This window comes from Nothobranchius furzeri, chromosome 12 (assembly GCF_043380555.1).
Source record: "Nothobranchius furzeri strain GRZ-AD chromosome 12, NfurGRZ-RIMD1, whole genome shotgun sequence".
NCBI lineage: Eukaryota > Metazoa > Chordata > Actinopteri > Cyprinodontiformes > Nothobranchiidae > Nothobranchius > Nothobranchius furzeri.
This window is the reverse complement of record NC_091752.1, coordinates 9,356,219-9,370,223: the sequence shown is the minus strand read 5'-3', so window position 1 is coordinate 9,370,223 and position 14,005 is coordinate 9,356,219. Positions and strand designations below refer to the sequence as shown.

Genomic DNA, 14,005 nt, shown 5'->3' with positions numbered 1-14,005 from the left:
ACACTGAAGATTTGTTTGTTAATAGTCCAATTAGATAATTGCCATCTTTCACTCCTTTTCCTCTCCGTTTCCCATAAAGGCATGAATGGCACTCAAGGAGGGGTGCAGCTTGAAGAGGGCTTCTGGCCAGCTAAGGTGACAAGAAGGGCCAGGGACTGTTCCCTGCACTAGGCCACTGGTTTGAATTGAATCATTGTGGCCTAATCAATGGTCTTATTGGATTACTGGCCACTGCTGTGTTCAGAGATATTGTTGCACTGACAATGAAAATAGCTAAGAGTTGGTGGGAGGTGGAGAGGGGCAGGGGCCTGTCCAGGGGTATGCGTGTGAGCTCAGGAGTGTAGACGGCCCGGCACTAATGACACGTTTTCTTCCCTTTTTTGTCTTCCTGAAACACGCAGGTTAAGCTTATGAGAGACGCCCGGTTTGGCTTCTGGAGCGAGATCATTAAAATAGTGCTGGTGAGACGTTAACAACCCGGACCTCGGCCGGCTGCTTTCTGCCTCAGAATGGGAACGCTGATCAGAATTGCGGAGGGGTCCGACATCCCTGCATTTCTGAACCAAGCTGGGTTGTGATCACGCTCGTAAATGAAGCTGGATGAGGATTTGTCAGGGATCTTTTCTTTTCTCTCTCTCCTCCTCCGACTCTCTCCCAGTTCCTCCAGCATCATAGTGGTGAGCGATGCACATTGCAGACTTGTGTTGATTTTCAAAGGGAAAACCAGGATCAAAGTTCGCTGACATGCTGCGACAATCAGGCGTGCTGCCTGAAGTCAGGGGGGGGTTGTCCGCCTGCCTTCTGCACGTTGAGGAATGAAGCACCTGGGAACTTTTTTGGGCTTTGGAAGACTCGTACCTCTGTGATTGTGTGCGTCTGGGAAGGCTTGGTGGCAAGACGAGACCAATCATTTGCCTTGATTCCATGGGCTGAGAGCAGGCAAACTGTCGGGGATGGGACGAGCAAACCCCGCCATCAAGACCTGATCTATTTCCACAAACAATGTAGTTTATTCATGAGGTTACGCAAATGTGGAGGCAGCAAAATTACCGTAATCAGCAGAAACAGCGAGTGCGCATCCATGGCTATGATTATTTGGAGATCATCTATCAGCCCAATGTCTATGTAACGAGGAAAGGGGGGCATTGAATTACTGTTAAGTTTCACTGAGAAGTCCATGATCATTGGGCTAGGGAACTTGATCATTGGCAATAAGGCTCTTCGGTCGGGTGACAAATTATTTCACCTGACATTAGGTATCTGACTCTGGCTGCTTCAAAGCTGCTGTTTGAAACTAAAACTTACGCTGATCCTCGCCGCCGCGTCCTCTCTGGGCTCTTTTTTTCACTTGACAAAAGGAAAATCTGAGGCGGCGGAGCTGCAGATCTAAGAGGATAAAGTGAGCATGGAGGCCAGGTACAGCCAAGAGACAGAGGCGATGGTGCTGAAGAACGGAATAAAAGACGGGAGGGACGGCAAAGATTCCCAGAGCAGCTTGTCCAAAAGCTTCCTGAAGGAACAGCACGACTCCTTTTCCTCCTCTGGGACCATCGACAACTGCGAGAAGAGCAGGGGGAATGCAGGGGACCCCGACTACTGCCGGAGAATCCTGGTCCGAGGTGAGGCTGCACTTACGTTTCATCTCCCTCTTTGAAACTTTGTCGTCTGAGTTCAAAACTCGACTTTATCTGGAAAAATTCCCTCTGACAAAAATGTTTCTGCATCAGAACAAATCAGAGATTTTAAACCCAAAGCGTCAAAATAAATGTTCAGAATGAATGACCCAGGAAGAGGCTGCACTCTAATTCCTGCAGGTTCAGTTTACAGAATTCGTCGTTCAGGGTTTTCATTTCAGTTCTGGTAGAAAATCGGCAACAATGTTAATTTTTCATCTACATTAAAATTGTAGCTTTAAATATAAATGAAGTAAAATAAACTGATTTTTTAAAATTAAAAGCAACATTTTTTCAAAAGGAAAAAAAATGTCTTACTTTATGTTAAATTAAAGATTCAATTATAAAAAAAATTTACTTTTTGATAATTGAATGAAGAAAGTTAACAGATTTATTATTATAAGTGTATTAAAATTAACACTTCATCCATAAAGGGAAATTATTCTTAAAACAGAAATGAATAATTAATTTGTCTTTATTTTAATTTTATTGTAAAACAAACAAATTTAATATGAATTGTGTGAAATTTAAAACTCAGTGAAACTGAGGTTTTTCTCACAGCCTTAAGTGTGTGTGTGTGTGTGTGTGTGTGTGTGTGTGTGTGTGTGTGTGTGTGTGCGTGCGTGCGTGCGTGCGTGCGTGCGTGTGTGTCTGTGTGTGTGTGTGCGCGCGCGTGTGTGTGTGTGTGTAAACCATGTCTGAATAATATTAAACCACAAACAGCGAAAGGTGGATTTCTAGAATCAGAAGCAAAAAAAAAAAAGTTATTTATCAGACGTTCATCTTGTCAGATTTTTGAGTTTTGTTTAACAAAATCAATCACAAACTCAGCGTGCATATTATTAATACAGATAAATGCATCAGTCTGCACATGTTCATTTTATCACTCAGGTACATTTTAATGACAAAAGCAACAAATAAAAACACATTTATTGATATATTTTCTGGAAAATTGCACCTTTTATTTTATTTACTGAGATGCTTTGATAAAAGGTTTTTATTTTTGCTGCAGCACTGTAGAAAACTTTAGCTTTCACCTGTTTAAAAAAACTGCTATTGCCTCTGAATTCATCATCAAACTTTTAATTGACCAAACTATCATATTTCACAACCACCTAATTAAACAACTGCAACAAAATATTAATGATATAATAATCATTATTATTATTACAACAACAACAACAACAACAACAACAATAATAATAATAATAACAATAACAATAATAATAATAATAAATTATTAGTATTATCACTATTATTATTGATGTTGTAATTATTATTATTATTTTTACAACATCAATAACAACAAAAACAACAACAATAATAATAATAATAATAAATGATTAGTATTATCATTATTATTATTGATGTTGTAATAATTATTATTATTTTACAACATCAATAACAACAAAAACAATAATAATAATAATAATAATAATAATAATAATAATAATAAATGATTAGTATTATCATTATTATTATTGATGTTGTGTGCCGGTGAGGCAGCCTGTATTCTGATTGGTGGAAGCTGTCCTGGTTTCAGATGCTAAAGGTTCGATCAGAGAGATCATTTTGCCGAAGGGGCTGGATCTGGACCGACCAAAACGAACCCGGACCTCGTTCACCGCTGAGCAGCTCTACCGTCTGGAGATGGAGTTCCAGAGGTGCCAGTATGTGGTGGGGAGGGAACGGACCGAGCTGGCCCGTCAGCTCAATCTGTCTGAAACTCAGGTAATTCATCACTTTTCATTAAATCCATCAATCATTTATTTGAATGTAAACTGATTTTTTTCCATGCAAAAAGAAAATCTTCTTGTTTTAATGGAACCGAAAGAAATCACAAACACCTGAAATCTTATCTTTAGTTATTCATATTTTGTTGTTTACTAAAGGCTTCCAGCTGTTTGAGGTTCAGTTGATGACATCTGCATTATTTAGGACCAATAGTTTTGTTTCATGCTCTTTATAATTTATTTAGTTCAACACAAACATATGTTCACAGGACTGATCTGAAGCTAATTGTTTAGCTCTAAACAGGCCGTGGGTTTTTCTTCATGTCATTAAAAATCAGAGCACTTAATGAAAATTATATATATATATAATTTATTTTCACAAAAACAATAATGTTTGAAATATCTCCTTTGATATGGGATGAGGGCTGCAGTAATATTAGTTTAAATCAGATTCATGGTTTTAAAGTTCGGCAACCAGGAATTCTGGAAGGAAAGGAAAATGTTTAGTTCTGACACAAATCCTTCAGACTCAGATCTGAGTGTGAGATGTGAGAGGGGTCATGTTAACTAGGGGCTAACTAGGGGTTTGTTCACTAGGGTGTTTACTAGGGTTATGTTCTCTAGGGGTTTGTTCACCAGGAGTGTGTTCACTAAGGTGTTTACTAGGGGTTTGTTCATCATGAGTGTGCTCACAAGGGATGTGCTGACTGAGACTGTGTTCACCAGAGCTGTGACTGCTGGGAGTGTTTTCACTAGGACTGTAATAAACAGCACTGTGTTCACAAAATGTGCATTCACTAGGAGTTTGATCAAAAGGAGTGTGTTCACTAGGAGTGTGTTCACTGAGGTGTTTACTAGGGTGTTTACAAGGGTTATGTTCACTAGAAGTTTGTTCACTAAGAGTGTGTTCATTAGGGTGTTCACTAGGGTTATCTTCATAGGAGTGTGTTCACCAGGAGTGTGTTCACTAGGGAATTTACTAGGGTCATGTTCACCAGGAGTGTGTTCACTAGGGAATTTACTAGGGTCATGTTCACCAGGAGTGTGTTCACTAGGGAATTTACTGGGGTTATGTTCACTAGGAGTGTGTTCACTAGGAGTGTGTTCACTAGGGAATTTACTAGGGTCATGTTCACCAGGAGTGTGTTCACTAGGGAATTTACTAGGGTCATGTTCACCAGGAGTGTGTTCACTAGGGAATTTACTGGGGTTATGTTCACTAGGAGTGTGTTCACTAGGAGTGTGTTCAGCAGTAATGAGGTGGTTTCTATTTTTTTGACTCCAGAATCATTCTGCCATAACGTCATAATGAACTATCTTATCTTTTATTTAAATGATTTAATTCATTAGACGTTTCACTGCCTTCTTTCATTTTTCTGCACCAACAGCTAATAGTGACACAATGCGCGGTGCCGGCGAGGTGTTAATGTGTTGGTGCTTTCAGCTCGGCTGGAGGAGGTTGACCTCCAAAGAAGGTCAGATAGAGGTCAGCCAATTCTCACAAAACAACAAACACGGTTCCCGTCATTAAGGGAGGAACTCACGACCTGAACTTTTTACTTGTCAATGTTTTATTAGTTCTATTTTTTCCATTAAGCAGCTGCTTTTTAAACTGGTTTTGAGTGTGAAGCGGTTTTATTTTGCTCAGCAAAGGTGAGCAGGAATAACCTTTGCTCCCTCTTTAGTCGAGACAGAACCAGGACTGGGTTCTGCTGCCTGCTCTTCTGCCGATGAAATGCCTTTAATGACAACACGGCAAAATGAAAGCGTTGTTCTTGGCCTCAGGTAAGGCGGTCTAAGGAAAGGTGGCCATTTGTAGTGAACACTTAAATATCTTTGTTTGAACCTGCAGCTTCTGTGGATCTTCCCTTAAATGAACACAACATTCCTTCTGAGTGTAGAGAGTGAGGATGGAGCGTGGGGGGGTGAGACGCATCCCAACAGCCGGAAGAGATGAAGCATCAAAATCAGCAGAACAAACTCGATTTATGCGAATCGGCTTTGACTAATTTAACTTGTCAGATATGATCTTGATTCATGTTTTCATAGAATCGTTTATTTTTCTGATTATCTGAGAATTTAAACATTAGAAACCTTTTAGAAGAGTTTATGTCTGTAGTTATTATGTCATAACCACCATTTAGCCTGTTTATTACTGTCTTTGAACTTTTTTAAATTAAAAAGCATCAAATGTACATTAAAGACAAAACAAAGGTTTAACATGAGAGAAGCTAATCAATAATCCGATCAAACTCAACAGCAGCTTTTCACAACTTTCTCAGATAAAAACAAAGAGTTTGTTGGATTTGGGATTCTTTTAAAACTGATGAATCGTTCGGATCGTTCGGATCGTTAGTCAAGCATGAAGCTTTTGTTTCGCTGAGTTGGTCAGAAGGTGGTGAACGTGTGAACCACTTCCTTAGAGGGAAGTTTTGGTAAAATTAACTTTCACATTTTTTTGTCAACCGGTCGTCTCTGTGTGTGTGTGTGTGTGTGTGTGTGTGTGTGTGTGTGTGTGTGTGTGTGTGTGTGTGTGTGTGTGTGTGTGTGTGTGTGTGTGTGTGTGTGTGTGTGTGTGTGTGTGTGTGTGTGTGTGTGTGTGTGTGTGTGTGTGTGTGTGTGTGTGTGTGTGTGTGTGCGTGTGTGTGTGTGTGTGTGTGTGTGTGTTCTGATTTGCCAGCTGATCCGTAAATTTTATCTGGAACATTCTTGTGTAATCTCTCGGTTCTCAGATGTTCTCTTGTTCTTTGCATGTGGAGATGAAAGCCTACAGAACCCCGACAAATGGAAGTTATGGTTGAAATCTTTGCTTCCTGTGACACAAACACCTGAAGTATTTTCACAAAGTTGACGTGTGTGTGTGTGTGTGTGTGTGTGTGTGTGTGTGTGTGTGTGTGTGTGTGTGTGTGTGTGTGTGTGTGTGTGTGTGTGTGCTTTCCAGGTGAAAGTGTGGTTTCAGAACCGCCGGACCAAGCAGAAGAAGGACCAGGGGAAGGACTCTGAGCTGCGTTCTGTGGTCTCAGAAACAGCAGCCACCTGTAGCGTCCTGAGACTTCTGGAGCAGGGCCGGCTGCTGACTCCTCCGGGCCTGCCGGGCCTCCTGCCCCACTGCGGTGGTGGCACTCTGGGCACCACCCTGCGCCCCCCCTCCATCGCCATGGCCAGCAATAGCAGCAGTGGGGGCAGTAGCGGAGCAGCGGGCGGCAGCCCTCCTCTACCCAGTGTCACCAGCTCAGGGACAGTGGTCGGTCTGCAGAGCTCTGCAGCCTCTCACGGCCTGTTCAGCTTCCCCATGCCGTCCATTCTCAGTGGTGTTGCCTCCCGTATTTCCTCCAACCCCCTCTCCATGGCTGGCTCGCTGGCCGGAAACCTGCAGGAACTTTCTGCTCGTTACCTGAGCTCCTCTGCCTTCGAGCCTTACTCACGGACCAACGGTAAAGAATCCATGGACAAGAAAATTCTGGAGTGATTGTTTGTGGATTGTGGATTCCTGTTGCCTCTGGATGCATTTGGGTTGTTTTCTCGGTTGATCTTGTCTTTAGTTTTGCCTGTGTCTGTCATCCGTCGTGTCATGTTCTGTAACAGCTTTCACATTCCTGCACATCTGGCGCCTTTACGCGAAGAAAACAAAGGTCTGCACAATCTCAACTGCAAATAAAGAGAGGTGGAAGATTTTTGCACAAAATGATCACACAGGACTTTTCTTACGAAGAATCAGAAACATGACCAGAGGTTTACAGATCTGTCAGAGTTTGTGTTAATGATGTCCCTAAAGTCCAGCTGCTAGAAGACAAAGAAGCTCCCGCGCTGCAGAAGCAGCGCCTCACGGTGTGCAGCAGGAAGTCCGAGTCTGGTCACATGATGGTTCCTCTCTGAAACGTGTTTATCTGTTGATAGAAACTTTAGATGTGGAACACGAGGTTCCACCTGAGCAACCCGAAGGATCCCAGTCAGCTAAGCTCAGTTTAAAGCGTAGAACGCAGCGCCGTGATGAATGAAGCAGGGAGGAGACGTGCTTCTGTGTGAAGGTCGCTGCAAGGTCAGCGTCAGCTGAAAATGCTTTTGATGTGGAAAAGCAATTAGCATCAGCAGACGCGTCGCCGCAGCTCGGCTTACAAACCGCTCTTTTGTAAATCCGTGTCAGTCGGACCGAACCAAACGTGTTGTCGCTCAGTATGATAGTTGAATTGTTCGGTGTTGTTTTCTCTCCGGTTTGGTGAAGAGTTTGACATTTCACAGAGTTTTTTACCTTGTGGTATTTTTGTCTCCCGAGATGCAGCTCCTGATGTTTTAATTTCGTTTGTTTCCATCCTCCTTTTGTCTGTGCTTTAAAAAAACACTGTGACTTCTCCGGTTTTGGTGTACAGTTTCTTTTCTGTGTCGACGCCACAAATGAGTTGCTAAGAGACAACAGAAAAAAAACACTTTCCAGCATTAGTAAGTAACTTAATTGGATAAACACTTTGAAGGAACAGGGATTTTAATCACTGAGACAATATAATTACCTTTCTTTGAAAAAAAAAAGTCCAAACCTGCAGCCTTCACGACAGATTTAGGCAAACGAGGAGGATGAATGAATGAATGTCGTATAAAATACTGAATTGTACCTTAAAGTTGTTATTTTATTGTAAATTATTTGCCTCTGTAATTAATAGATTATTAGTATATTTGGAAACTGGTGAATGAATGAATGAATGAATGAATGAATGAATGAATGAATTAGTGGGGTTGAGGAATCAATCTTGAGCTCTTTGGTGCTTTTGTCGTGAAATATCTTGAAGTTTGTGAAACGTTTGGTGCAAATGTGCATATATATGATGTTTATGGCTACAGACAAAGACCGCTGTGTTTTTCATTTTCCTTTCCTACGTGTTGCTCCAATGAACTTATGATAAATTTTATGACTGTTATACCTCCTATAAACCAGCCTGGTATGTGAGTCCAGTGATGCCGGACGGACCTGCAGAAGTGATTAACGAGCTCAGAGGAAGAACCAGCAGACATTATAAAGACATCAGTCACAAACAGATGTTCTGGATGGACAGATGTTGGAGTTTCCAACATTTAAAATCAAGCAAAGCTGCCAAAATAAGTCAAAAAGTTCAAACATTTCATTTAAACACCTGCAGGAAACTCGTGCATTAAAGAGTGAGCTCAGTTCCATGCAACCGTGCACGCCGTGAAAGAAGTGCACGTTTACTGACCAGTTGGAGAACTCACTTGTTTTAGATGAAGTGGGACAAGAACGACCGTCCCTCCATCCATTCATGTCTTCAACTGGTTTTTACGGCTCAGAGGTCACCACACAAAACCTGGTCCTTAATAAATTCATATTTAATATTTTTCTTTTTAGGTAAAACTCAGTAAAGAAGACAGTTTTAGCTAAAAAAATCACTTATTAAACAAGATCAGAGAGAAAATATTTCACTATGATAATAATAATAATAATAATTATTATTATTATTTATGTGAGCACTCCTGAGGTTGAACCTCACTAAACTGTCCAAATGCGTGTTGAGTCTCATTTACTGGTGTGTTTGTAATTCTATCTGCTAGTTCAGGTAAAAAGTAAACCCGAAAAAGGTGGAATGTTGGAAAATTCAGTGCAAAAACAAAAACATCTCTCTGCTGGAGATTCATCACTACGAACACTAAATAAAATACAAATAAATAAATAAATAAATAAATAAAACATAACTTGTCTAAAACCAACACCACAGTTAAAGTATAAGATTAATATTTTCAGGATTTGTTTAAAATAGTATAATATAATATAATATAATATAATATAATCTATAATATAATATAATATAATATAATATAATTTAGTGTAATGTAATTTAACATAGTATATTATATAATGCTATGTAATGTAAGGTACTATAATGTAATGTAATAATAATAATGTAATGTAATCAACAATAATATCATATGAAATCATGATAATGAAACCATACAATGTAATATAATTTAATGCAATGGGAAACTGCTTTATGGTTGTTTGCACTGTCACCTCTTGCCGGTTAAATGACTCAGTCTAAGTTGATGGTTGTCACGGCGACGGCCCGCTCCTGTGACAGATGGAGCGTGCGTGTCCGGTTCTTTGGTGTTTTCATGTGAAAGAACTGCTGAACGTCTCTGATGGTTCTGACCCATCCATCACAGCCTCTCACCCAATGAATGCTGGGATATTTCCCACATTTAGCCTCTCATGAATAACATGAAGCAGGTGTGGAAACAGTCAAATGCATAATTTAACACAGATGGATTTTATTCTTGAGTTTTATTTGTGAATTTTCTGCCAGAATCACACGCTAGAAACAAACTTGTTCACGACTATTGGAAACATCCCAGAAGAGTCCAAACAGAAAGTAGTACCCCCCCCCCCCCACACACACACACACACACATGCACCACCACCACCCCTTTTCTTTCTCCAACCTTGCACCAATTAGAAGGACATTGGGGGAGGGAAAGGTTAGGAGCTTAAAAGTGTGTGTGTGTGTGTGTGTGTGTGTGTGTGTGTGTGTGTGTGTGTGTGTGTGTGTGTGTGTGTGTGTGTGTGTGTGTGTGTGTGTGTGAGAGAGAGAGAGAGAGAGAGAGAGAGAGAGAGAGAGAGAGAGAGAGAGAGAGAGAGAGAGAGAGAGAGAGAGACAGGCTTGTCTTTGCTGCAGACCACCAACACATTTTGTCCAACACAGCATCCTATTTTGGGCTGAGGTCTCAGGAGATGAATGGACTCCTACTTCCTGTCTTGTGTTTTGTTTACTAGCTGTGTGTTCTGACCCGGTCCGTCCTGGACCCTACATTAGATCTGCGGATTAACACTAACACGTTCTACTAAAGGACTGTCTCTTTTAACCGTCATCTAACAACATCCAGCAAATCTATAGGATTCCCCTGCAGGCGTTCCCAGCCTTGTTGACTCTTTTTCCTCACGAAATAATTAATTCCATTAGATAAAGGAAACCCCTGACAGGAAAGGATTCTGCCTGGTTTTCAGTGAAGTTTGATAAAATGCTGCAAAACTTTTAAACCACAGTTTTAGAATTAGTTTCCCGTGATGCTCCGATGGAGACCTGAACCATTCTGCTGCAAATGATCCCAACCGTTTCTACAGGCTACAAACTCCTCAATGTTCCACATGAACCAACAACGATTTAAGGAAGTGTTTTGTTTTCAAAGGAAACTTGTTTTGGAACAACAGCTCAAAAATTCCCTTGTTTAAAATGACTGAAAGATATAAAGTCTGGTTGTTTCGCCAACGTGTGATCCTGCTCCAGAATTCCATCTAAAGCGTCTCAGAAACAGGAAAAACCAACATAATTCCATAAAACTCATGAAACATTACAGCATCCAGACACACACCGTCTTTAAACAAGTAGGATGTTTCTGCTCGTCTCACATGTTTCTGTGATGAAGGTATGAATGATTCTCATTTTACTTGTTGCAGCTACATCCTGTAAGAGCGATGAGCTAATGGCTAGTAATCCTAATATGGCCTCAGTCTCAAAAGCATCACATTGGTTTATGAAAAGTGCAGTTTTGCATAAAATTCTTTATGTTTTTGCAGAAATATTAAAGATTTCCTTGATGCAGGAGTGCTACGCATTGTTCACGCAGGAGAAATTCATGCTTTAAACAACCACAGCATTCCGTGTGTGTGTGTGTGTGTGTGTGTGTGTGTGTGTGTGTGTGTGTGTGTGTGTTGCCTAAGTGGCAAGGTGGATAAACGAGGGCCCGGGTGGGATTCGATCCCCAGACTCCCGAATGAGTCACGCGCACTAACTAGTCAGCCAAAGAGACATCCTCGTGGCCAAGTAGCCAGGGCGTGTAATCAATCGGGATACAGTGACAGGATACTCACCCTGTCACACCTACAAGATGTAAACTCAACCTGCAAACAGGTAAGAAGGCAGCCATTCATAACTCTGATCCTTAAACACACCAGGAAATCTCCTTTCTGGAGGTTCTGGTTCAATGTTCAGTCTTCGCTCCTTATTTTCAGAATATTCTCGTTTCAACCTTCTGTGATTTTTTTGCTTCTCTGTCTAATTTAACGATGACTTTCACAGGTGAAACCATTCAGGTGAAACACCTGCTGCTTTATGGAGGTGCTCCAGGTCAGTGGATGATTCTTGGTGGTGACCCAGAACAAGTTCATGATCAGACGGGTCCAGATCACCTCCCACTGCAGCTTGGTTCGGATGCTGTGGTGCCTAAAGAACTGGGCGCCAGTTCTAACAAACTGTTGTGTTTGTCACAGTTTCTGAGATTGATCACCAGGCTGAATGGGAAAAGGAGAGTAAAACGGTAAACTGATGACAGGGTGAATGAGGTAACAGCTGAGGATGTGATGCTCTGGAGGTCTGAGGGAGCAGAACCAGGTTCATTTGGACTCTCGGAGATAGAGTTTTTGCTGCAGAGGGTGGGTGGAGCAACATGTGAGTGAGTTCTGATGTGCATCACTGGAACTGGGTAGCTGAGAGGCCTACAGGGTCATCCTGGGCAACAAAGTGGGATTTCTGGTTCTTCAAGAAGAACCCAGAATAATCATTTTTCTCATTTCCATCAAAACTACTCAGCTCTGGTTAATGAGCTGATGAAGGTGAGTCTTGGTTGCATTTGGACACCATTGGGCAGGTCCACCAGGAGGAGGTGCTGGATCAGATGGATGGATGGATGGATGAAGGGTGGATAGATGGATGACAGATGAGTGGATGAATGAAGGACAGATGGATGGATAGATGGATGAATGGATGAAGGATAAATGGACAGATGGATGATGAAAGGATGCATGGATGGATCAAGGAGGGATGAAGGGTGATAGATGGATAGATGGACGAATGGATGGATTAAGGATGATAGATGCATAGTTGGATGAATGAAGGATGGATAGATGGATGAATGGATGATGGAAGGATGAATGAATGGATCAAGGAGGGATGAAGGATGATAGATGGATATATGGATGAATGGATGAATCAAGAAGGAATGGATAGATAGACAGATGGATGATGGAAGGATGAATGGATGGACCAAGGAGGGATGAAGGATGATAGATGGATAGATGGATGAATGGATCAAGGAGGAATAGATCAGTTTTATGAACCATAATTTCCCTAAAAACTACTCATATTAGTTTATTCTTGTATTTGTTTAGGTGGCGTTTCGTCTTTGCTACAGAGAGAGGTTACAAAAACACAAAGCACGATGGGTCTTCACAAACCCAGAATCCTGTTTTCTGCCCTCAGGAGTGTGAGGTATTAGACATGGATGTCATCTATGGTTCCGGCCTGTTTCTGTCTTTCTGTCTCCTTTTATTAGCACCTCACACACCATCATTTAATTATGTTACACTAACATAATTAGACATGTCTTTGTTGATGTCATAATTATTTCAAAGTTCTTTGGGAACTAAAACAGGACCATAAATGCCTGTTTTAGGTGAAAACCATTATTTTAGCTCACAAACGGGCCAGCGCCTCAGGAGGGGAAAGCGGTGAGCTACCAACACTGTTTATAGTGGGGACGGTGGGCTGCTGACCTCTACTCGAGATGTTGTGGATCGGTGAACGGAATACTTCTGTCACGAACTCTTCCTCCTCCTGATCTCCTCTGCAGGTCCGAATGGCGCAGCACTCCATTTCCCAGCATTCCCGTCACCAACGCTACTCGGTGACGTCACCACGTGAAATCTATATAAGGAACTGTCACCGCTGAGCTGTCATTCAGTCATCGTCTCATGACAGATGCCAAACCGACCGAACCAAACTATTCCAAATCAATCCAGGAAAGAGAACTTTCCACGCTGTCTGCACCCCAGCACGACAGCTCCCTACCTAAAGGAACCACAGTTCAGCCTTGACTCCATGCGAGTGCTGTATCGCCGTTCCTAAAAGCAAGCTGCGTTCCTGTTAGAACCAAACGCCAGTCACTCCGCGTCTGGGTCACACAGCCACGCTACAATCACCTCCGCTACACTTCAGCTCAGCCCATCTGCCCTGACAGGACGACTGAATCTAAAGTTGACCCAGCGGAGATCGCTCAGTTGCGTGCAGAAGTAGCACAGCTGAGCAGCCGATTAGAACGCCAGGAGGCGGAAAAGAACCAGCTTTGTGCCGTCGTGGACCGCCAGGTGTCCAAACTCGAATCTGTCACCGAGCTGGTCATCCAACTCTCAACGTCGCTCCAACGAAAGACGTCTGCCACTCGTGACAGCGGGGAGCCCAATCTAAGTCTCCCAGATAAATGGGACGGGACAAAAGGGTCACCAGAGAGCCTGTTGGCCGTCCTAGCCATGACATTCGAGTGTCAGCCGGCACACTACCCGACGTCCTGCTCTCGTGTCGCCATGCTAACCTCCCTGCTGACGGGGCGAGCCGGTGAATGGGTGGCGGCTCTGTACCATCAGAAATCTCCCATATGCAACGACTATGAGTCCTTCGTGAGGGAGATGAAAATGGCGTTTGTTCATCCCAGCAGCGAGACCTCGGAAGAGACCCGCCTGCCCCAACTCCGCCAGGGCTCCCAAACCGTGGCTGATTACACCTCACGCTTCCGAACAACAGCCGCCCATCTGACCTGAGGCGATGACGC

General features: G+C 42.4%; 1 protein-coding gene across 1 annotated transcript; it reads left to right on the top strand.

The window, feature by feature from the left end:
- The first annotated feature begins 340 nt into the window (after positions 1-340).
- vax1 (ventral anterior homeobox 1) lies at positions 341-8,756 on the top strand. Its single transcript, XM_015942240.3, has 3 exons — positions 341-1,619; positions 3,217-3,404; positions 6,348-8,756. Exons 1-3 carry the CDS (start codon positions 1,406-1,408, stop codon positions 6,873-6,875), a joined length of 930 nt encoding a protein of 309 aa, XP_015797726.3. The 5' UTR covers positions 341-1,405; the 3' UTR covers positions 6,876-8,756.
- Positions 8,757-14,005: the final 5,249 nt, after the last annotated feature.

Coding starts and splice junctions, on each gene's coding strand:
- vax1 (XM_015942240.3), top strand. CDS start 1,406: ATGGAGGCCAGGTACAGCCAAGAGACAGAGGCGATGGTGCTGAAGAAC. Junction 1,620..3,216: donor CCGGAGAATCCTGGTCCGAG/GTGAGGCTGCAC, acceptor TCCTGGTTTCAG/ATGCTAAAGGTTCGATCAGA. Junction 3,405..6,347: donor TCAATCTGTCTGAAACTCAG/GTAATTCATCAC, acceptor TGTGCTTTCCAG/GTGAAAGTGTGGTTTCAGAA.